Source organism: Lygodium microphyllum, chromosome 24, assembly GCF_053477565.2.
Source record: "Lygodium microphyllum isolate KBCC chromosome 24, Lygodium_microphyllum_v1.1.10, whole genome shotgun sequence".
Lineage (NCBI taxonomy): Eukaryota > Viridiplantae > Streptophyta > Polypodiopsida > Schizaeales > Lygodiaceae > Lygodium > Lygodium microphyllum.
This window is the reverse complement of record NC_141158.1, coordinates 21012941-21038706: the sequence shown is the minus strand read 5'-3', so window position 1 is coordinate 21038706 and position 25766 is coordinate 21012941. Positions and strand designations below refer to the sequence as shown.

General features: G+C 40.5%; 1 protein-coding gene across 1 annotated transcript in view; it reads right to left on the bottom strand.

The window, feature by feature from the left end:
• IMP4 (Ribosomal RNA processing Brix domain protein) overlaps window positions 1-25503 on the bottom strand; it is a 63075-nt gene extending 37572 nt beyond the window's left edge. The window contains exons 1-4 of the mRNA XM_087665283.1: window positions 25317-25503; window positions 25025-25108; window positions 9326-9435; window positions 7084-7134 (exon numbers count right to left, since the gene is read on the bottom strand). Of these exons, the coding sequence (XP_087521409.1) occupies window positions 7084-7134; window positions 9326-9435; window positions 25025-25108; window positions 25317-25428 (357 nt within the window). The 5' untranslated portion in view covers window positions 25429-25503. The remainder of the gene's footprint in view (window positions 1-7083; window positions 7135-9325; window positions 9436-25024; window positions 25109-25316) is intronic.
• Between the last annotated feature and the right edge of the window lie 263 nt (window positions 25504-25766).

The following is a 25766-nucleotide window of genomic DNA, read 5'->3' as shown; positions in this document are numbered from 1 at the left end:
GATCAAGGAAGCCACTCTTATTTCATTGCTGGTCGGCATTTGAGCACAATCCCCACTCTATATCACTGGCATACAAAATGCACTAAGGAGAAAATTCAGAGTCTCCATGCGGGAAAAACCCCTAAACTGCTTGCTTCCTGCCCTGATTAACATTTAATGCAATCACCTGTTGTCTGGAGTCCCCAAAATGCTATTGCCCTAGATGAATGCATCCCTGCTATCACCTGCCTCCTAGAGGCCTTTGGCTGCTGTCACCTGCTGCAGATGGTTGTTTCCTGCCCCAAAATCTGATCAGCAGCACCTTCTCTCTCTCACACACAGATTGAATCAATTGAATCAATTGAATGAGTCTCTCCAACCCCCTAACAGCCTTCTCCCTCATTGCATTGGCATTTTTCCCGACTAGCAGCCCTCTAATCCCATTTTTCAGAAATTTTCAGTCTTTTAATTAATTTTCAAAATCAATCAATTCTGAAAATTAATTTCAACCCTTCTAACACTATCTAAAATTAGATGTGCCCATCCACAATTTAATTGGCTAGGCCATTTGCGACCTCAAGTGGTCCAAAACTATAATTGACCCTTGGACAACGAGCACAAATTTTCAACCTAAAGTGGTCCCCAACTTTAATTGACACTCATTGGCCATTTGACACAAATTTATTAATTAGTGCCTAATCCCTAGTGTCACCACTGACACTTATTGGCCATTTGCGACTTGATGTGGTCCCCAACTTTAATAGCACAAATTTATTAATTATTGCCTAGTCCCTAGTGTCACCACTAACATTTATTGGCCAATTAATTGTCCTAGGGCAAAACTGATACTTAAAACCTAACTAGCATAACTTGTCACAACTTTTGCCTTTGACATCCGCTGCTTAATCAAGGTCCTTGGCCTATTGTTATGAGATAACTACCATGTGCATCACATGTGCCTTATACATTGCACATTTGATTATTAAATTAATCAAATGTTACTAGCACAAGCAAAGCATCTCAAAAATTTCACGTCCCCATGACAAACCTTCCCCTTGAAATCCTTGCAATCATCCTCCATTGCATTGCAATGTGCAAAAGCAAAAGTATACTACATTGGAATTTCCATTAGGCATCACAGTCAACACTACATTGGCCACTGTTGCCTAACCATGCTACATCTCCAACACTTACTGGCTGGCATAAACATAACATAAAACTAAAAAATAGTCGAAAATTGTTGCTAGAAACTCAACAGATGTATCCATTTCTCATGTTTCTCAACTATTCTAACTACAGAACCATAGAAAAGCATAAACCGAGCATAAATCACAGCTGAACTGTCAATGGCATTGATAAACATGCCGTTGTCCATAGAACTAGCTGAAAACCATTGATAACTAAGCATAAACTAATCATAAATTGATCGTGTGTTGATCTAGAAACCGGCCACAAACTGCTACAAATGCCATTCCAAACTAATCACAAACTAAATCCAAAAACTTATCAAAAACTAATGTAAGAGTGATCCCAAAGTGATCATAAATTGATTCAAATTGATGCAAAATTATAGTCTCAAAATCATTGTAACAACCATTCTCATCTGCATAGATCTCACAATGACTAGTACACTGAATAGTGACCTCATGGCAGACATATTGTTAGCACAATACCTTGGATGCATGCTAAATACATGCAAGATCTACTACATACAGGAGCTGTCCATAATGGGAGTGGAAGTGCTACCTCCCCCTTGTGCATCAAGTACTACTCTGGACCTCTGCTCTACTGAACCTAACAGAGCCACAACCAAAGTCATCTCTAACTAAAAGGCATCTAGGTAAAGCTGTAACAACTAAGGATGATCTACCAAGTCATCCTCTTCCACCCATTTGACATCCATTGGTGAATAGTTCTAAAACTTCACCAAATACCTTTTGGAAGCTTTAACCCTGACCTTTTTTTCCTTACGTGTCAAAATTTACTAGAGTACCAATATCTAATCCAACTCCTCAACCTCAAGTTGAATTTCAGCAAAGACATCCTTTAGCACATCACCATGAAAAGGCCTCAACAAACTAACATAAAAGGCATTATATCTACCAATGTGGAGGTAATTGCAACCAATATGCAACATCATTGATCTTCTCCAACACTTGGAAGGATCCATAGTATCTCATACTTAACTTCAAATATAACCTCTCCCATCCTTTTATCTTTTCTAGCCTTGCCTTTTCAAAGCCAATACATAATCACCCTTTGCAAAGTGTAAAGCTCATCTATGGCAATTGGCTGCCTTCTTTCGCTTTTCCTAAGACCTCTGAAGCGTATACTTTATCTTTGCATAAGCTACATCCCAAGCTTCCACATAGTGATCAACCTCAAAGATCTTATCCGTAGTAAGCAAGATAGGTGATACCTTTTTGCTACCTTACACAATCTCAAATGGAGCTTTTCCAATGGAACTATGCTTTGTATTGTTGTATGTAGACTCTACCAACAGCAAATACTGCTCCCCCTATGTGTTATGGTCTGATACATAGCACCTCAAAACATCAAACCATTTGTCTGCAAATGGAAGGATGATGAGAATTTCAACGTGGTACCCATATTCTCAAACAACTCCTTTCAAAATAAATCGATTATCTAAGGATCTCAATCACTGATGATCGACTCTAGCATACCATGGTACTTACAGATATGCTACAAAAATAAACGTGCCATACGATCAACCTTTATCTTCTTCCTTACAGGAATGAAATAGGCTTGTTTGCTGAACCTCCCAATAATACCATATCCCACCATTCCTTATAGGCATCCTAGGAAGCTCAAAGATGAAATCCATACCAATGCTCTACCAAGGCCTATCTTGAATAGGCGAAGGTTGTAACAACTCCAAAATCCTTTGCCTATCATGCTTCACTTTCTGACATATGATGCATCTCCTAACAAATTGCTGTACATCATGCCTCAAAGCTAGCAAATAAAAGAAATGCTCCACTGCTTTAAACCCCTAAATTGAAATTGGTTGGCTAGTCGCTTGAACCTTTCTGAAATTCTTCAATTTCAATTGTTGGAATTCAAGTCTTAGGTCTTTCATTTAGAGCATGCATCCCGAGGTAGCTGTCAAAATCCTAAATTTTGCAGTAAATTAGGGTTTACAACAAAGATTAATTAAAAATTTTTCCTCTAATGACTCAAACTGCTGGAAAATACTAAGCGGAGTTGAAAAATGACTGCAAGATTCAAGAGTTTCTCACTTTCCTAAAACACTAGCAATCTCACAACGATCAACCAAGCAAGGGAGTTTTCTTTGTGTGAACTATGCTATCATCTCAAGATAGAAGACCAAGAGTCTACTACTATTGATGAGACTCTGGTACAGAATGTTTGGCACCATGCTATGCAAGAAAACGTTAACTCCATTGAGCTTAATCAAACTTGAGAGACATTCAAGAAAAAGAGGATAGGTGTGAAGTGAGTCTATAAGATCAAATATCTAGTTGATGGCACCTTGGGCAAGCACAAAGCTAGGCTTATTGTGAAGGCATTCCACAAAGGGCAAGATTGGACGTGAAGTTTGTCTTCTTGGATGGTGTCTTACAGAAGGAAATATATGTATATCAACCTCCAAGTTTCAATGTGCCTAGAAAGGAGGACCATACTACGCTAACAGAAGGCCCTCTATGACTTGAAGCAAGCTCTTAGGGCTTGATACAAACCTATCGATTGCTTCTTCCTTCAAAGTGGCTTCCAATACTCGGATCATGATCCCAACCTTACTATCAAGACAAAAGTCCACATTGTGCCTTGATGATCCTTTGCATGGATGATTTGAATATTATAGGGAGTCACCGGCAAGAGGTGGATTAGACATGGGAGATACTTCGACAACAGTTTGCCTATATCTCCAAGCTTCTTTCGGAGTTTGGGATATATCAATGTAAGCCTATCTCACACCCCATGGACCCAAAGTCCAAGCTAATTATTACGAGAGATCCCCTTCCTAATTTCACTGAATATAGATGCCTTTTTGGCTCATTGATCTAGGTCATTCATACCAAAATACACACCTCTTTTGTTACGACACTTTTGTCTTCTTTTAGGAAGACTCCCTTGTAGGCTCATTGGAAAGCAACTTTGCCCATCTTGCACAATCTTTAGGGAACTGGATCCTATGAGATTACGTATGGTAAGGGAGCCACCCTAGTTGGATGGAGTGACTCATATTGGGTTGGAGATGTCAACCCTCAATCCTCCACTACAGGTTTTGTCTCCTCCCTTGGAATAGAAGCCATCTCATGGAGCACCACGCTAAAGCTTACCATGGCGCTATCTTCTATAGAAGCCAAGTGTCGTGCCCTCTACTCTATTGCACAAGAGGCAACTTGGCTCTGCCGAGTATTCGCGGACATTCGCTTCACATGACACAACTAGGACCCATTGAGCTACACATGGATAACCAGAGTACCCTAGCTTTGGCAAAGAACCCCATGGTTCATACATGCATGCATCGATATTCAATATCATTATATTCAAGAGCGGATCATGGATTCCAAGCTAGCAACGGTTTACTATCCCACGGAGGACAATGAAGGGTATCCCTTTATGAAGCCTTTATCTCAAGCTTCCAAGCTTCACCATATGAGGTTGTTGGGTCTTCAAACACTCTCCAAGATCTAAGATGGGGTGTTAGCCTAGTTGTAAGTTCCATTAGAGTCAGACAAAGACAAAGGAGCTTTGGCTATTTCTAGCCCTTGCATTAGGTGCATTTCAGTTTTGGACAATATTTAGGTGTGTTCACAATGACTGTCAATTTGTACAACTCAGTGCATTTTGATTTAAGGCTGTTAGTACCTATGTTTATAGCCAGCATAGTTTTTTTCATACTCATATGTTTGAGCAAACAAACGTGTGCAAACATCTGAAAGAAATGAAGTATGTTATGCATAACATACTTGTCCCGTCGGCCAAGTATGTTTTGGATAACATACTTTGCAAACGTATGAAAAGTATGAAAGTATGTTATTCATAACCTACTTGCCCTATCATTTGTTTTTTTTAAACAATCCCAAGTGCCCAAAATTTAACAATCGTATCTTGTCATCCCCAAACTGCTGCAATTTAACTTTGTAGGGCCTAGGCTCCTCATCGTGGTGGTGGTGGTAATAATGGTGATGATGATGATGATGATGATGATGATGAGCTTTCAAAGTCTTCTCAGGAAGAAGGGCAAGAGGAAGATGTAGAGCTTTGATCCCTGACTTTTTACTCTTAAGGCTTGAAGCTTCTTCCAAGTTCTATCATCTATGTATTTACTATTTTCTATGATCTATGATATGATCATGATGCATTGGTACTGCACTACTATGCACTATGTAGTTTGCATTTTCTAGAAGCCTTTTTTGTGTACTTAAGACTCTATTGAGTACTTCTACTTAAGACTCTATTGAGTACTTCAGCCCACTTTTCTGGATCAGCATACTCTTTTGGACTGTTTTAGGTTAATTTTCTCTCTACTCTTTTGATCTAATGTCTACAGTGAGTCTACACACTTACACAATGTTTACACAATGTGGCTCGGGTATGTCAAGCTTTCACATTGTAATGTGTGTTTCTCCTCTCTCTGTTTGTGTTCTTCGTCATCCAGCGGCATTCCTCCATTATTCAGTCCATTCTCTGTCATCAGCCTCATCCAATGGCCTCATGGACCGATCAGTTTGCTTTGTATCGGTATTCCATTTCAGTTCGGTGCAGATTTTTCCTTCTATTCTCTGTGCTTCTCTCATCCTTTCTCTTCCCTTCTCTCTTCATCTTCGTGTTCTTCTTCCACACATCAATGACAAGCTACTATAACTGATAGCAATACATAACAAAAACCCCAAAGTATCTACCATAAAACTTTACACTGAAATAAATATCCAATGACAAACTAACAGAGTCCCTAGCATATGGATATGTGACACCTACAAAAATGAGGATTTGTATTCATTATTCAAGTCCACAGCTGCAGGGGAAAGAAGTCATGGAGGAGTACACCACCTAGGACTGCCAGCCTACATAGTGAAAAATAGGATGTAGCCATCCCGTGTGAGTAAAAAATCATACCAGAGCTCTGGACAGGCCCAGAAATGCCTTGCACCCAGTCCCAATGGCCACAGAGTAGCTGGAAGATGGATATCCAAATCTCTACCAAGGTCGCATCTATGAAGAGGCACTTGCTGCTAAAACACAGCTGATAGTGTGCCTTCTATATGTGCCACCCTGTGAGGCATCTAAGCATATTATGGTCCAAAGAAGTCAGTGTATGTATAAAACAAGGTATCTGCATAGGGTAAAATAGAAACCAGTCCCAATGGCCACAGAGTGAATGAATGACGGATGTCCAAATCTCTACCAAGGTCACATATTGAAGAGGCACTAGCTGCTAAAAAACAGCTGATAGTGTGCCAACCTGTGAGGCATCTAAGCATATTATGGAGCAAAAACGAGGCAGGAAAAAAGAAGTCAGTGTATAAATAAAACAAGGTGCCTGCATAGAGCAACATTTTGGGGGGGGTGGCACGCGTGGGTGTGTGGTGGTGGTGGTTGGTGGGGAAAAGAGAGCTGTTTCTCAGTTTCCATCCAGCTATTATATGGAGACTCATTCCATCTTCATTTCTGACAATTGAAAGGAGTCAGTTGCTGTAGATCAGAATATTATGCTACCAATGACAATTGAAAGGAGTCAGTTGCTGTAGATCAGAATATTATGCTACCAGTGAGAACAGAATTCCACATGCCAATTTTGACAAATGGGGCTGAATGTTGGTAGGGCAATCCAAGCCCGCATCTCTCATGCTACAAGTCTCTTAGCTTATCATTAGGATATCATACACAAGAATACTACCATCAGTTAACAGCCATTTTTGAGATGAACGTGGTGTGCAAGCTATCCACAACCACTAGTAAATTATACAGTAGCTGTGAGTTTGATCATTTGCATCCACTTTTTAACAACACATGTAAACCTTCAAGATCATCCTAGAAAAGGTGGCATATCGCCATCAAACACAAAAGGAGATATTTGCTATCTGTAAGAAAATTTAAAATCCAATATTTTACCTGACCACCTCGATTTATCCTTTGTGCGTTTGGAAAGACAACCTTCAATTCCTGTAACATCAAACATGTTAGTGCATTTCCTTGTGCATCCCCTTATTTTTGTATGAAAGTGCTAAAACATGGTTAACTATATCTAACTTTAAAAGGAGACAACTTTTACAATCTGATGAACTAAAAGACTCACTTGGTAAAAGAGCACATGGGATTATAACTTCAGGATGGCCTACCAACTTTCAAGCAAAGATAAACATATCAGGCTGTCTCAATGCGAGCACTGACATTGTCTCCAGGCTTCTTCATCAGTTGTCTTGCTAACCACTTTCATCTCTTTCTATTCTAATTGAGCTTCCATGCGCATTCTAATATGGCATCACTAGACTTCCATTGTGATTGTTAGTATTGCTGTATTTCAGCCTGTAGCAGCAGACACTGCATTTTGTAGGAGGTCCACTGCGAAAGAACTCATGTGGTAGAAGCTGTGCATGCTCTGGGAAGCGCATGGCAATCAAAGAAGAAGTGTAGCTATCTGCTGCATAGTGACATCGAATGGCCATTTTCTAGCTTCCCACCCCCATCCCTCCCCTGCCCACCCAACATCCCAGCACACCCACTCCCTCAACCTCATTCCAGCCTTTTCATCGCCAACATGTTGGTCATCAATCTATTACATCACTGCTTCCTCATCAGCTGCATTTCACTCCAGCCTTCTCAGCATCAGCCTGCAATCATCAGCAATATTCTCCTGCCCCAGGTGACTCACCACCAGCAATCATTGCAGCGGTCTACCAACCTTGACTAGGCTAGAGAGAGAGATTTTCAGACCTCCCTTGGTGGCTCCATGTTCTCCCTTGATTGATCAGCCCTGCTTCTCCGACGGGTGTGGAAGCTTCCTCTCCCAACACCACACTAGGAGCACCCATTGATGCTACCTCGAAGGCCATTTCTCTTCACAATTTTCCAATTCAAATGCTTCTTAGATCTTTTATCAAAGTTCACAGCATCTTATCCAACATTGATGGTCCACCTGCTCCTTTGGTAGCGACACGATTGGGGGAGAGAGCCCTAGCTCATCTTCCACCTTTTATATCAACATGATAGTGTGCTTTTCTTCATCTACACCTAGGGATTGGTTTGTCTTCTATTGTCAAGTTGACATCCTTTTCCATTCTCACTTATTTCACCTATGCATATGCATGTTTATTGTAAAAGGGTACTTGAGCAACTAAACAATTCCTCTCGAAGGGCACTACTCAAGTCAAAGCCTTGCTATAATGGCTTGTTTCTATCTTGCATTCTCACTTGCCTTAGCATTTTGATTGTCTGATTTGGGTACTAGGAAGAGTGAACACCCAGTTGTGTAATCTTCCAAGTGCAAACCTATGCGCTGTGTAGCATGTGTTCCATTTACCTCACTGAGCGAGAGATTTGCCATGATCTTGCTCACAACAAATGCCAAGCAGCCATTCTTGTCCAAAATAATCAAGGCATATGGCAGGAATACTAACTGTACTTAAAATAAAAAGATTTCAAAAAAATAGGTGAAATCATCTTTTATACAAGTGTTATAAAGTAAATTACCAAACCACCATGTAACATTCCTTTATCATCAACACCATTGGGTGCTCAATTTGCATTATGGCTCACTATATATGAATTGAAAAAAGATTATATATGAACCATCAAAAGAAAAAGTGGATCCTATAGTAATTGGGATCATCTGCTGTGAATTGTGATGGTAATAATGGCAGACATTGGGTTATCTATTGTGAATTGTGATTGTAAACATGGCACACAATTCCTGCATGGAAAACAAAAGATACCACATGCTGCATAAACTTTCAACATATGTGACTGGATACTATCTTGTGGGATCACTAGAGACTTAGATGTTCAAGACATCTGTTTTGTGGCTACTACAATGGTGGAAATGCTATCTAACAAGGATGTTAAAACACTTTTGTAAAGAGACTTCAATTAAGTTGCACAATCAGTTATGCCTATTTCCACCTTGGCAATGTTGTTGTATCATGGTGCATTTATTTCTTCTATATACTTTCAGTTTTCAGCTAGTGCAAAATTAGAAGTTCTTAAATATTCAAGCAAAAATATGACTGAAAAGTCAAAATTGAGTGCAAAATGGAAGTTCTTCAATACTCAAAGCAAAGGTAATGACTTTTAGTTCATTAGAGAGTTAAATGTTATGTTACAGATCCCTATGCTTTACAATTGGAATAGATTATACCTTAACGAATTGTGAAAGACGGCTACTTGGGTCTCTTGAAGTTGTAAGTAAAATTTTGGGCTCTCTCTCCGTGGCATGTGCATATTCATCATCGATGTGGCTCCCAAGCTCTAATTTCCATGACAATCAAGAAGACACTCAATTTTTTACACTCTACCCTCAAAAAAAAAAAATCTTGACACGATAACTATCACAGAACAAGATCACAATGTAAACATGGCAAGAGTATGAAAGTGATCAGAATTGCAAGTAGAAAAGAACATGGGGAGTGTAATAATACTGATAAGCTTATTCCTTAAGCTACCTCCTAAAACAATCTACACTTGAATTATCTTGTAAATAACCAAACTTCCTTGTTTCTTTCTTGATTGAATACATTAAACTATCAATAATGAGCCTATCCATATTATCAAAGTATTTGACAAACATTAGACAACATATCACATGATTTTAGTCAATATTATTCACTTTATCAAGGTGTACATTCGAGCTAGAAAGTAAAATATCAAATGCAACATATCTATCGAAAAACTAATGACCTGAACATCCAATCTTTCCAAAGAGAGAATGTTAATCAATAAAACTTGAGAATAAAGCTACAAGTTTGTTTTTATCCTCTTAACACATACTTTAGATGCTGGCATTAATTTAGATCATGGAATCACCTACTATGTGTTGAGCAAATAAGGCCTCAATTACCAGAAAATTACCATGCATTTCAATCTAACTTAACTCCACAAAAACAACCTTAAAAAGAATTATCAATCAAGTTAGAGAGCTATAAATGGAGTTATAAAGCTGCCCAATGCATTCCCCATGCTAAGGGAGGAAGATTGACTGCTGTCTACACTCCATACATACTATCAGCTCATCTTCCATGGCTGAAACCTACCATTTATGTAGCAAAGAAAAGAAGAATAGATGCCTCCAAACTTGTGCTTCTCAAATGAAACCATGAAACTGTCCTTTGGAAGCCCAAAGGGTAGTAAACCGCATTTTAGCAAACACTTAATTCATCTTAATAGTAAATTCAGCAAGAAAACTCCACACACAACTAGAGCTAGAATGCTCCTTCACCACACATTGACACTTGTTGACCCCAAAGCTTGGTGCCCGTTTTGGTATTTCTGTAAATTACTAAAATATGCTCGAAATTGGTTACAAATGGCTGCATTTCTACAATTTCTTGCAATATAACTCATCCATAGGTGCATAATGGTCTTGACACCTTCACTGCTGGTCTCCAACCAATTGTAGAGTGTTCAAAAGTGCAAATGAACACTTTAGCCTACCAAAACCCTAAAAATGACAACAAGAATTTGAACCCAATTTTGCAAAGAATTTGTTGAGATAACTCTCATGCATAGTCCCATCCAATCCCATGCTCTTCCTCTCACAAACAAGGGGATTTTCTCGTGATGAAACTGTGAGAATATCGCTTTCGTCGCAACAAAATTGCCCAAAAGCGCACTAAGCTTGAGATCTCGAACAAGAAGAAGGGATCTCGGCCCATAGTGCTATCACAACCTATTTTTCTCATATTTAGCTCAAGCATACCTTGCTGTATATGGAGTTACCCATGCTAAGAGAAGGAAAATTGGCTGATGTCCACACTCCTATTAACAGCTATGTTAGTTCATTGCTGAGTCTGTACATGTCAGTGGGCTAAGGAACCAAGATACTATCTTGATTATTTAGGCATTTTTCTTGGCATTTTATGATTGTCATTTTAGCATGTATTGTTGGCCGACCAGCATTAAATGTTAGCCATCTTGACATGATTTACAGCATTATTTTTGCCTATTTATTCAAGCTTCTCCTCCACATTCATTGATCATTCATCACCACATTGGTTCTAGTAGAGAGAGAGGAGCAAGTACCAGTGCCTTACAGCCAGTGGTTCACATTGGTTCTGTATTGTCTCATATCTTGGTATATAGATTCCATTTCCGGAGTATCTCTTTGCTTCTGAGTTCCTTGTGCAATGTTTTTTTCTTTTACACTATTTCTCTCTTTTCTTTCTCTCTTGTGTACAACCGTCTATTACAACAGTTTTCCACACGCTTTCAGCATTACATCCACTTCTAACATGGTATCAGATTGCAAGATCATTGTTCCTACTATTGTTTTACACTGTTTCAGGTCTGAGTTTTGCCTTTTCATCTGCTGATTGGACCTGTTTCTGACTGCTGTGACTGATTTCCAGCCTGAGTGACCATCTTCCGATCATTTTTGGCATGTTTCCTCAATGTTTGTTGACTGCCATTTTCGTTTTCAGCTTTTTGGGCCTGTTTCAGGGCTGGGGACCTAGTACTGACCCTTCCAAATCAGCATTTTGGTGTCTGCTGCCTGCATTTCACTGATCACCACCTGCATTTTGGCTGTTTGCTCCTGTGCAAGGCTAGGTGACAGTATTTTCAGGCTGGTTTTGGTTATTTTTGGTTTGTCTTCTCACTATCTGGTACACTACTCAACTTTAAAGAGGGTTCATGTGCATCCAGTTGTCGTGTTCTCATCATTACACTCTGGTTATTGTTGATCTTTTCTCTATGTGCTTTCTTTATAGCTTGGAACTCGTGCAATCCTTGTGAGTCCATATTTTTGGCATACTTTTATCCCTAAAGATCCCTCGTCTCATCTTCTCTATATCTCCCTCATCATGGCTCCTCCGGCACCTCCTCCTAATGATCAGCATGCAAATATTATTCACTCATCTACAAGTGTGTTGTTGGAGACTCATGAGATGTGACAAGTGGTGGGACTCTTGGAAACTTGTGTGACAAGTGTCTTGACACTTGTCTCTTCTCTATGGCCTTCCTTTTTGGGCTGAATATTGTCAATAATAGAAACAACCAAATTTAGTAAGCACAGTCAGAGTACAGAATTTACTATTTTTTGAATGACATTACTTTTTTTTGAACTAGCATTTTTAGGCTAATTCGAGGCTCCTAAAATTTAGGGACCTCCTAAAAAGCTTTCAGCCCTCACATGCACATTATACAAGCATTTCATGATCATGTCATCTTGTTGATTGTAACTGACTGTTCTGGCGAATCTAGCCCACACTTCAAGGCATCAATCCTTTCTGTGTGCAAGTCTAACCCTGATATGCGTAAGTTCTGGTCACAGGCGCCCAATCGGGCCATATATGTGGAAGTGTAAACTATCTTTTCTCTAACCCACCGCGTGGGTCCACCATAACCTGTGACCACTCTCATCAATGGCTAGCTCCAATGCACTTTTCTTTATATCTAATTAGTGCAAAGGAAACAAATTTAATAAATCATTATATAGACAAACTAATGAAAAGGATACAAATTCTCTTTCTATAGAGTTGTGACAGCCCTCTGGCTTTTATTCAGTTGTCCTCAGCTAAAAAGCTTCTTGATATGGTTGAAGAATGTCTAGGTAATCCTTCATGAATTTTTCATCTACCCATTGTGCATCTATCGTGGGTAGATTCTTGAATTTTAGTAAGAATTTTCGTGTCACAAGGCCACTTCTCGTGGTTCGATCCTTGTGAAACAAAATCTGTTCAAGTTCCAAGAGTTGCTCTGTTTCTTCAACTTCTGGGGGATCTTCAGTAATGGGTTCCTTTGGTTCTGGTCCTATGTAAGGTTTTAGCAAACTTACATGAAAAGCATTGTGTATTTTCCAATGAGCAAGAAGCTCAAGTCGATAAGAAAATTCATTTATTTTCTCAATCACTTTGAAGGGTCCAAAGTATCTACTGGAGAGCTTTGGAAAAGATGAATTTTGACCGAAACCTTGTTTGAGCCTGCTTTTATCAAACTTTAGCAAGACATATTGACCTTTTTCAAAAGCCAAAGGTCTTCTTTGTTTATCTGCTTGCTTCTTTTGTCGCTCTTGGTTTTCAGCATTCATATTATCTTTTACATTAGTGACATAAAGCAAACAACACTGAACACAATCCTTAATTGCTCTAGAGACTTGCATATGGCTTACCATAGGTATGGTGTCTCCAGAAACTCCAGCTTGGATCTCATACTATTCATGCTTTTGCTCCACATTCATTGATCATTCATCATCTAATTGGTTCTAGTAGAGGGAGAGAAGCAGGTGCCAATGCCTTCACAGCCAGTGACTCACATTGGTTCTATATTGTCTCATATCTTGGTATATGGATTCTATTTCCCAAGTATCTCTTTGCTTTTAAGTTCCCTGTGTAGTGTTCTTTTCTTTTGCAGCGTTTCTCTCTCTCTTTTCTTTGTCTCGTGTACAACAATCTAGTACAGCAGTTTTCCACACACTTCCATCATCACTGGATCCACTTCTAACAACACCATCTATCCTATAAGCTCATTCCATGGCTGAAATCTGCAAATTTCTACAACAAGAAAAAGAAGAGTAGTTGTCTCCAAACGTAGGTTGCTCCCAAATGAGAGAGAAGAAGTCTCAAATGGCTAAGATAAGCTTTTGTAACCAACTACTCCTTAATCATATGATGTTTTTTATTGAGGGCTAATTAATGACTTAGGTGTTAATCATAAGCGAGTTGTTCATTGGGCAAAACTTTAGCTTAGGCCTGCTTAATATAACTTAACTGTCCTAAGTCATTGGCTTACTACGCGAAACTTTCGATGTAACTCAATTCTAAGATGCAAACTTTCAATTTAATGAAAGTTTCATGTTGCACTTTATTCCTTTAGCCTCGGCCATGTACCACATGGCCCGCTATCACGAGGACGTGAAAATTTTATGCTTTGCTTATGTTTAATTGACATTTGATTAAAGGATTAATCAAATGTGCAATTAAAAGATGCACATGTGTTGCACATGGGAGGTGCAAGCTACTTTTTTTTACAGTTGAAGGTCCAAGGACCCTATGAAAAAGATGGGTATCAAAGGCAAAAGTTGTAACATGTTACACTTGTTAGATTCTAGGTGAATTTTAGTATCGGTTTGTCCCTAGGAGCATTAATTGGCCATTAAGTGTCAGTGGTGACAATAGGGACTAGGCATTAATTAATGGATTAATGCTTGTCCAAGGGTCAATTAATGCATGGGACCACTTTGGGTTGCAAATGGCCTAGCCAATTAATTTTTAGATGGGCAAGGTCAATTTTCTGGGCATGGATTAAGGACTAAATTAATTTTCAGAATTAATTAATTCTGAAAATTAATTAAATGGTTGAAAATTGCTAAAAATGGATTAAGAAAGCTGCCACTTGGCAAAACTTTCCCATGCAAGTGGGGGAAAGGCTAAATAGGGCTGAAGGGAGAGGGAAATCTCGTTTTTTCATCTTGGAGCTATTGGAAAAAGGTGTTGGACTGTTGCTGCCAGCTTTTGGGGCCATTTCCCAACCGTTGGAGACCATTTTGGTTATGGAGATTGCATATTCTTGACCTTGGGAAGTTGGCAATTGCTGCTAATGCACTTTCTCCTAAATATCACAATCTTTGCTGCTCCTATTGTTGTTGGTGCATCCGTTTGGGGCTGGTACAGAACGGCAGCAACTAATTTTGATCAGTTCTTCGCGACAAATCTCAGAATTTTCTCTCTCTACAACATTCTCTCATCTCCTTCAGCCTATGCTCAGCCATTCTCAGCAATTCTCATCCATTCAAAGGAGATCTCGACCATTTTTGGTGGGCTGATCTGTAATTTCTGCAGTAAACCCTAATTTACAGCAGAAATTAGGGTTTAGCAGTCACCTTGGGATCTGTGCCAGAGATTGCAGGCTCAAGGGACTGAAATCAGCAGTTGATAATTGAAGATTATCAAGGGATTTCAGGAGCCAACCCATCCCGAATTGATTTGGGGCAGCATTTGGCCAGCCAAGAGTCAAATTGGAGGAGAAGTCCTGGGTGAATCAAGGGGCAAATGACCCAAAAGTCTTGCTGGTCATTTATAACAGCAAGAGCAATTGGTTAGCAAGAGGAGATTGAAGATTCTCAAATTGTACTCCTTCCAATTGAATGAAAGCTAAAGAAATACCGCAAGGGGCGCCAGTTTTGGGCACAACAAGGAGTCTACTGTCCAAGAATGTTATGGTAAAGTGTGTATTTCATTTTTTGTGCATTTATTTATTGTTGTAATTAACTCTTAAATCAGGTTATTACCACCCATTCCAAGAAGGAAGGCTGGTTTCACCCACACACTTGTCCACCACATGCCCCTATTTCAACCACATGCCACTATGTCAAATCCTTTGCTATTGATGCAATGGTCACCATGCCAAGAGCTAGGGATACCAAAATTAAAGTTCATTTTATTTAAAAGCCTTCATGAAGTTTAATTAAATCATTAAGTTCATAAGTTCATTTCTCATCCTGGTGATACACACCCCCTCTTGAAACATCTCAAGTGACCCTGATTGCAGTTAAGATCCAACATGGCATACTAAATGACCAATATATTCTTCCCAACAACCAAGCATACTGTCATTACTGCATCTATTGTCGGTATACAATTATTTATACATGTTTCCAAGTAACCAAGCACACTAGTGTTACTCTATATACTGCTAATGTATAATTATCCATATATGTTTCAATGTAACCAAGCACGCTGCTATTACACTGTGTTCTAGCAATGTACATTCCATATATGTTTCAATGTAACCAAGCACGCTGCTATTACACTGTGTTCTAGCAATGTACATTTTTTCGAAAAATAGCAGTTACTGCACTAGCATATAATCAATTAGAACTTTACAAACCCACAACTATGAAAATGGTACTCACTGCACTAGTAAATAACCAAACATAACTATAGAAACACAAGTGTCTAGTAAGTTGATCCAGAGCTGTCCCTGTATGTAGTATGGACTGATCCATACGGTATGATCCGTACAGTATTATCCATACGGTACGATACGATACGTATCCATGCAATTTAGTACGAAAAAATGGGCACTTTTTGGCCACTCTCCTTTAAGTCTACACCTTTCTCCTTTCTTTTTTTTTTCTTCTTTCTTTTTTATTTCTCCCCCAAGCCTCTCTCTCTCTCAAGCTTCTCACACCCTCTTTTTCTCTCAAGCCTCTCCTCTCTCTCTCTCTCTCTCTCTCTCTCTCTCTCTCTCTCTCTCTCTAGCCTCTTTCTCTCTCTCAACCATAGTTGTACTAGTACCACGTACGAAAGGTTTAATACTATACCATACTTTATGTACCATACCTCACATATTAGTACCATAAGGTACCAACTTAATGGAGACATCTTTCCCATTCGAGCTGCACTTTGGAACAAGCTAAATGCTCCTTATACTAATATGATTCTCCCATGAGATTAGGTTATTTGAGATTCAAATAATTTCTCTCAAGCCCATACTTCTCTTATTTGTATAATCATGCATGTATGATGTATCCACTCCCATCTATGTAGTTATAAGTTGTAGGTAGCACTAGCGCATGTTGCATATGCAGCATTAGGTTTTGGCATGTTACCCTATAGTACTCATCTTATATACTCTAATACATTGCTATTTAGACTTGAAATAACTATTCTATTATCTTTAGTCCAAAATAATCAAGTTTTTTTCCCGTACTAATATCGTACCGTACCTTGTAAAATCTTAAGGTACCATTTAGTACCATATTTTTTATCGTACCTTTCGTACCTGACAACTATGAGCTGATCATAGAAGTACCTGTATGGAATTTGAAAGATCTCCAAACAACCTCTAGATACGGAAGCATATCTGTACTAAGAAAGTAGATGCACCATCCCCCTCTTCAACATCATGCAATGCTCCAAATCTACACTTTGTTAAGCCTATGGACTGAAGTCAGCACCAACCGAAAACCATCAAGATAAAGTTGTAACAAATGAGGTGATTCTATGAAATCCTCCTCCTCCATCCATTTTGCATCAAGAGGTCCATACTTTTGAAACTTCACCAAATAGTGACGAGAGACTTTATTCTTAACCTTTGTTTCCTTATGTGCCGATATCTGCTCAGGAACCAAGATTTCATCAAGTTGCTCAACCTCTAGTTGCATCTCATCACAACTATTATCAAGCGCATCACCATAAAAAAGGCCAAAGAAGACCCCTATCAAAAGCATTGTGAATCTTCCAATGATCAGGTAGCTTCGACTTATAAGCCACCTCATTGATCCTTTTAAACACTTGAAAAGGCCCGTAATACCTCATGTTGAGTTTAAGGAAAAGACGCTCTTTACCCTTCATTTTCCTTAACCTCGTCTTTCCAAAGCATAACAAGACCTGATCACCCTCTACAAATACCAAAATTTTGTGATAATGATCAACTGTCTTTTTTTCTTTTGCTCGAGTCTTTTGGAGAGCTATTTTTTCTTTAGCACAATGGCCTTGACACCTTCACTACTAGTCTCCAACCAACTGTGGAATGTTAAAAACTACGAACCCGCCAAACCCTAAAACTGACAGCAAGCATTTGAACCCAATTTTGTGGAGCATTGGCTGAGATAACTCTCCTGCATAGTCCTATGTACTCCCAATTGTTCCTCTTCCAAACAAGGGGGGTTTCTCGCGACAAAACTATAAGAATGTCACTTTTTTCGCGCCACGAAATTGCCCAAAAAGTGCTTAGACTTGAGATCTCAAAGAAAAAGAAAGGATTGTGAAGATATGACAAGGTTTGCACTGAGAAACACAGCACATACAACCATGACTAAAACACAAAAACTATAGACAGAGACGAGCAAAACTCAAACCCTTAATGCAAAACGCAAATGTAAAGCTCAAAACTCAAACATAGAGACAAACACAAACAGAAGAAACTTTGAAGTGAATGAATATTGTAAATCAATGTAAGAGTGTACACAATGCCCAAAGGCAGAGCAATAAAGTATTGGAGAATGACGTCCATTGGAGACGGATCCCATGTGTTGTGACCACCAATCGATGAGACACAGGGTGAGAAACATCAAACACTAATGACCAAAGAGTCAAGACACTGAGGCGAGTACAAGGATGATATCTGAGGAGGGTAGGCAATACCAAAGAGCTGAAAACACAACAGTAGAAGAGCCATCAAGAGGATAGAGAAGCACGCCAATTGCTCTCTGCACAGAAAAATACCAAACAAGAGAAGTAGAAGCTCGCCTAAAGTTAGGGAAGGTCATTGCCAATTGTCACCTAGCTAATGTATCAGAGAATGACGTCCACCGGAGATGGATCCCAAGTGTTGTGACCACCAGTCAAAGTGATGCAAGGCAAGAAACATCAAACACTGATCACTAGAGAGTCAAGAAACTAAGGCGACCACAAGGATGACCCCTGAGGAGGACAGGCAATACCAAAGAGCTAAAAACGCAGCAGTAGAAGAGCCGCCAAGAGAATGGAGAAGCATGCCAGCAGCCGTCTGCAAAGAAGAATACCAAACACAAGAAGTAGGAGCTCGCCTAAAGGTGTGGAAGGTCATTGCCAATTGTCACCTGGCTGAAGGAGTATCAAACACAAGTAGGAGGAGGCAGTCTATAAGCTAGCAATGGCAAAAGGGACCAAATGTGGTATGAGGGAGGATGCCAGACAATGGGTGACAACTGTGGAAGAAGACGCTAGGCACTGGAGGAGTTTTGGAAGAAGTTTCAGCCGTCTCAAGGATAAGAACACCATGTGGATGAAGCCAAATAGCTAAAATCTACACAAACAAATGAGAACCTGCACAAAACGGATGAGACTGAATGGTGGGCAGCCTATCTATTTATAGATGCTGAAGGATGCCCCAAAAAATTAGGATCTTGGAAAACCATTGAACTCTCTCGAACCATATACCAATTTTGTGTTTTTCGTTGTGGGGCTATTTAAAAATGCTAATCAGCTGTAAAGTGTGTTTTAGCTCAACACCCCGATTAAAGCCCAAAATTGAGCCAAAAAGGCAAGGCCCGCAATGTTGGCATCTTACCCCAAAGCAACTACGGCATCGGACAAAGGGTGCACGACCTCTACCCAATGGCCTACCAAGACTACGAAGGTGATAGTTATCTTTCCAAGGGAGTCCAAGTAGTCATCCCAAAAAGAACAAGGTATCAAACAAAGGGTGCTTGCCAACTCCCTAGTGGCTTACCAAGCACTACAAAGGCGGATGGAACCACGTTGAACCTTTTATCTTACCAAGGGAGTCCAAGTAGTCACCCCAGAGAGGACAAGGCATCAAACAAAGGGTCCTCCTCATCTGCCTAGCGGCTTACCAAGTACTAAAAGGTGGATGGAACCACATTGAACTTTTGATTTTTTATTTTTTTTTGTTTAAGGTTAATTTTATGGGTGGCAAGCGGCTGATGAAGTAACAGTGACCAAGAAGACGGAAGAAAAAGAGATCAAAATCTATACGCACAGAGGTGCGTAGTGAGATACTCCAAAAAAAATCAAAACTGAAAATAAAGTAAAGCAAAGCTAACTGCAATGCAATGAGTATGTAAATATGTAACAGAATTCTAAAAAAGGAAAAGCCTTAAGTATGCGGCCATTATCGTCTGTAACGATGTGGGAAAGTGGTCCTAGAAGGTGCAATGGATGCCCTAGGAAGGAATACATTAAGTGCAATAGGTAAGCTATTGAAAGATATAGGTTGTTGAGGCTGTCTTGTCAAAAGTGGAGCAGCGGTGGAAGCATAAACATGTGCTGAAATAAACTGCTGAAACACAAGACAAAAAGAGAAAAGAAAAGAACACCATACAAATGAGAACTCAGATGTATGCACGGGAAATGGAATCCATATATCTGAATACAAGACAGTCGCATACAACATTGAGTCACTGGCTGCGTGGGCACTCGCACTGGCTCCTCTCTCCACAGAGTCTGCAGATGGTGAAGGTGATGATAATGACTGAGGAGCACTGAGTATAAATAGGCTGAAAAAGTGTGGAGCAATAATGCTGGTCGGCCAGCATTAATGCTGGCCGACTGGTGCATAAAATGCTCCACTAGCATAAAATGCCACACCAGAAAAAAACCTAAAATACCTAATAAAAATGCCCAACCCAGATCAAGCTCATACTCACACATGAGCTGACAAATACTCTGCTAACACCCTCTCTCAGATCATGAGTGATCTGATATAATACAATAGTACAATGAAAAGGGATCAGAAACTATACAACATAGAACCACCAAGTAGAACCATGGATACCCAAGCAGTGGGTGATCAAGCCACTACCAAGGTGCCTCGGAGAGAACCTGATGTCGATGTCGATCGTACCAAACACCTGAAAATAGAGAAGATCATAGCATGTCTCTGTGTCCATCACCAATGTCTCGCAGTAGCATACAAGACCATCTTGTCAAAAATACCCCTGACCATAGGTGACCATGGATTCCCCGCCTTTGGCCAGACCACCAAAGTGTCTCCTCATGTGAGCTCCAGACGAAAGCCTCCCGCTGTCTGTCAGATAACCAGCTCAACATAAACCTAGATGTCGATCCCAGCTCGAGGATTTGATTCCGCCAGACTGAAGTCGATGCGTCAGGGACGTCCCTCTCTGGAACCTGTGTACCTGTATAAAAGTATAGATGAGGCGTGGCTGCCCCATCTGAACACCCGCTCACACTCCCTCTCTGGCACAAGAGAGTCGTGAGGGATGACCTCATCACCACCACTAGAAAGCAGCCATGGAAGGGGCCACCAAGCCCTTTCCGTGATCCGAAGAAGAGGATCCCTTCCGCGCCTTGGACTTCACCTTGGTCGAAGAATCTGAGTCGGAGTCTGATGAAGGAGAGGACTCATCGATAGAGTCAACAACCCGCTTCGTCTTCTGCTCCTTCTTCCTGGAAGCCGCTAACTTCTTGCAGTCCTTCCGCAAATGTCCCTTCTTGCCACAGTGGTAACACTAGGCCTTCAACTTCTTCTGGCCATTACCCCTCTCTGAAGCTACATAAGCCTCGCCTCCATAATGTGCTGGAAGCCGCCCCTGTAATCTCAAGGATGTCTCATGCTCAAGAAGCATCGAGGTCATATGTGTAAAACTGACAGGAGTCGATGATGTCTGCACCCGCAAAGCATTGGCCACTCCATCAAACTCCAGGGGGAGCTTGTAGAGGACCGTCCCGACGAGATGCGCCTCGGGAAGAGCAGATTGCATGTGCCGAAGCTGGTCCTGTACCTGCGTAACAAGAAGAAGAAAAGACTGAATAGTATCTTTCGGCTCAAACTTCATCTGCTGGAGCTGGCCATAAAGTGTGACTGCCCGCATGGTGGAAGGTGCCTCGTACATCTGCTGCAACTTCTGCCATACTTCAGGAGATGTCCTACAGGAGGTAACCGCCGGTAAGACCGCTTTAGAAATACATCGAAGCAACGCCGAGTAAGCACGGGCATCGTCCGAGTCCCATGTGAGCACCGCTTCCTCATGGTTGTCCTCATCAAAGTCTTCAAGAAGAGAAAAAGGACGGAGAGGTCGAGCAATAGCTCCACAGACGATGTACCATAACAGCTTCTGCACAAACCAAGCTTTCATGACAGCACTCCATGTGAGATAATCAGGTCCATGTAACTTATCATCAGTGGAAGTGCACGGAGGAGCCATATGGAGAGGATAAGAAGAGAAGTAGAGAAGAGATAGAAGTTAGAGAGGAAACACAGCCAAAACACAAGCACAGACTTCAAAAAATGAGAGTTCACACGCAATATAACCCAAAATCTGATCAATAGAAGACAAAATCTGCTGCAGAAAGTCAAAAAATCAGTCAAAAGCTGCCAAAAACAGCAAAAACGGCCTGAATTAACAATCACCCAGCCACGAAAGATGCTAAATCAGCAAAAACGCACGCTGTAAACTGGAGAAAAACAGGTAGAAAACTGTCGCCAGCAGCTGCAGATGAAAAACGCAGGTAGCAGAGGGTGCGTAGGCAGCAGACGATGGCAAAACTGCAGAAAACGCAGGTCAAACAGGTTGCCTGTAGGAAGAAGCAGCCGCCTAAGCAGAAAAGGGGAAAACAGTCTTGAAATCAGCAATAAAACACAGCAGAAACACAAATCTTGAAAACTGATACCATGTCAGAAGTGGAGCAGCGGTGGAAGCATAAACATGTGCTGAAATAAACTGCTGAAACACAAGACAAAAAGAGAAAAGAAAAGAACACGATATAGATGAGAACTCTGATGTATGCACAGAAAATGGAATCCATATATCTGAATACGAGACAGTCGCATACAACAGTGAGTCACTCGCTGCGTGGGCACTGGCACTGGCTCCTCTCTCCACAGAGTCTGCAGATGGTGAAGGTGATGATAATGACTGAGGAGGAGCACTGAGTATAAATAGGCTGAAAAAGTGGGGAGCAATAATGCTGGTCGGCCAGCATTAATGCTGGCCGACTGGTGCATAAAATGCTCCACTGGCATAAAATGCCACACCAGAAAAAAACCTAAAATACCTAATAAAAATGCCCAGCCCAGATCAAGCTCAAACTCACACATGAGCTGTCATGACAAATACTCTGCTAACATATCTACGTGCCACATGTCCGGTAGAACGGAGCAAATGGTGCAATAGCGAGCGGCATAGCACCACTAGACTGGCCAACCAAGAACTGGAGACAATCATAGCGGTTTGCTGTGGTTTTCTAGATGGAGGACCCTCGGCCTTGGTACGACTCCTCATCTATATGGCCTGACCTCTCACAATGTGTGCAAAATCTATTTTTCTTAGTGGCATGATCGTCGTCTAACTTCGGGAGCCAATAGTGGCGAACTCAGCAAGTAACCGTCGATATTCAATCAACTCGACTTTCAGATCATTCTCATTCTTAATGGAAAAGTCCTAAAGCTCAAAATTGAGATTGATACATCTAATGTGATCTCATGCTACATAGTGGTCAATGAGATGTCTCCAACACTCGGATGCAAGGGAAAAATTCTATAGCTGAGATTGGAAGTCAAGAAGCAACCCCTACATTAACTAAACATTGGCCGTGGCATTATTGGCTCTCCAATGACGGATTAATCAGGGTGAGCTACACGCTCAGTACCAACGACAAGATCCCAAAGACCCTAAGATTCAAGCACTTGTTGCATGAAGTTTGACCAAGTGGTAAAATTCGACCCATTAAAATGAGTCTTATCCGTGCAAGTAGTCTTGGCCGTCGCACAAGACTAGTAGTGATAGGAGACAAAGAAAGTGTATAATGGAAATAGCTAGGCTAGATAGGGGAGATAGGATGGGAAAATGGAGTACACTAGGGAAGTAATCCTAGAGAGTCCATCGTGCATACAAGAAATATGCACAATGGTTCCAAATGTCGGCATGGCCATATTGGGTATCGACATGGTAACCGGATGAGAACCTTAAGGTAGAGCGATCGGGACACGTATAGAAATCCCTATGTAGGAGTGACCCAAGGGATGTGGGACAACAATCCATAAGTAGCATATAGATGATAAGCAAAAAAACAAAAATACACATCCCCATGACGGCTTCACTTAACTTGCTTGTAGTGACGACCTATTGGAGGTCATTCTACCACACTACCTGGTGTGAACATCCCCTACAATTTCACCATTCTAAGCCTCAATTTGATTTGTGAAATTGCCCCTTGTTTCCCTATGCATTGCTTTGCCTTAGTTTGTTGCAATCAAATATTGTCCTATATATATTTTGACTAGCAGCCAAGATCTGCATTTTAGGCTACTTTCAATACAGTCCTAGTCCTGACATATTGCTCGAGCAGCTTGTTATCTAATATAGTATGCAATCGAAGTATTGGTTGCGGCAATCTTTAGCCTCAACACTCAATCTATAGACACAAGGCTACTCTAATCTAACGAACACCCCACTGTACTATGATATAAATCCACGTATTAATTAACTAGTGAGATGTTTCAACTTCACCTTAGAGCTATATTTTATCCATATTTTTGTGTATCTTAGCAATCTTTTTCCTCTCCTCCTTTAACCTTTTGCATCGCAAGTGGTTTAGAAGATCCCCTTTAGTGTATCAAGTCTTAGCTAGCAAAGGGATTTTTGGTTCACTACCAATGCTGACTTCTGATTTGAAGTTAAAGTCATAGCCTTCACTCGACGAGAGTGTTTCTCTAGTTGATCATAGCTTAGAGGTAGTCCCAATTTCATATAATGTCACTAAATTAGCTAAGACCAGCTTGCTCATAATCTAGTGCTTCCATATACTCCAACCAAGTCCTGTCATAGTCCATTTTGACTTCTCCATCAACAAGCAATAGTTGTGTTTCCCGAGGGTTGGAGTCAATACTAATTTGTTCTATTGCATGCTCATCAATGTCATAGACCATCATTTCAAGCTCTATGGTGGTTAAGGCTTCTCCTTCCCATTCACAATAGAATACCAAGCACCCTTCCACCGTACATAAAACAAATGAACACTTTGCAATTTCAAGAAATGTGTGATTCCATTTGTTCAATTTGCAATGCACTAAGGTATGCTATAACTTTCTCAGCATTGCCCATTAGGCCATGTGCTATTAGAACAGGATAGTGACAAGGTCATTCTTCTTTGAAAAATTACCCCTAGTTAACTTGAGTTAAGTGACCTACTTTTAGGAAAGAATGCTAATAGCAAAACGGCAATGTTCCTATGCACGCTTGTGCACCCTTGTTCCAGCATCATAAGGTGCATGCCATTGTTGTCCAATGAAAAACTCTTCTGTTAATAGCTCAAAATTCAAGCACAAGAGGGGAATGGTGGCCCCTTTCCCTGATAGACAAAGTTAGGCTAATATTATAAAATTTGCAACAAAAGAAATTGGATCGACAGAAGAGGGATACAGTCTTGCATACCTGCAGTTTGATCGTCCTCAAGATCAATCTCTTTCCTCAAAGCAGCCTCCTCGTTGCGAAGTTCGGTCGGGATAGGCTTTCCTTCTGTTCACACCCCCGAGCAAGATAAGGTTAAGGGACACTACCCGAGGCAGAACTGCAAATGAGGTAGCTACTCCGACAAATACAGCCATCTCGGGACTGAAAGCATGATTATTAAGGGCAAAGCATCCGAAATACAGCTGAGAGCTATCCATTGATTGAACAACAAGACAGGAGAACAAACATGCGTTTGGCAAAGAGGGAGGCAGACCTTCGAGGGCCTGTCGGATTTTGCGCTTCTTCTCATAGAGGGCCCGTTCCTTGCCTTCCAAGCTCTTCCTGTAGAGATACTCGCGCCTCAGGCGGATGTTCCTCTTCAACATATTCCGTGGTTGGTGAGAAGGAAGACCTGAGTGAAGATTTTAAAGCATCATAAAAAGCTTCGAAGGTTACGTGCATGGACCCCTCTCCAAATAGCCTTTTAAGTTTTCAATGTGGCATCAAGGGATAGGTTTGATCTTACGAACAGTGTTTTTCATTTACACGAGTTTTCGTATTTTAGACTTAATAATACGAATTCTCAAATAAAATAGGTGATAATGTAGGGTCATTATTGAGCCCCCCAAAATCATAATGATCGCATAAACATTCGAAATTTTTACATAAAATTTGAGTTTTGATCATCTAAATCGCTATTTCTATCAAGAAAAAGTATAGATAT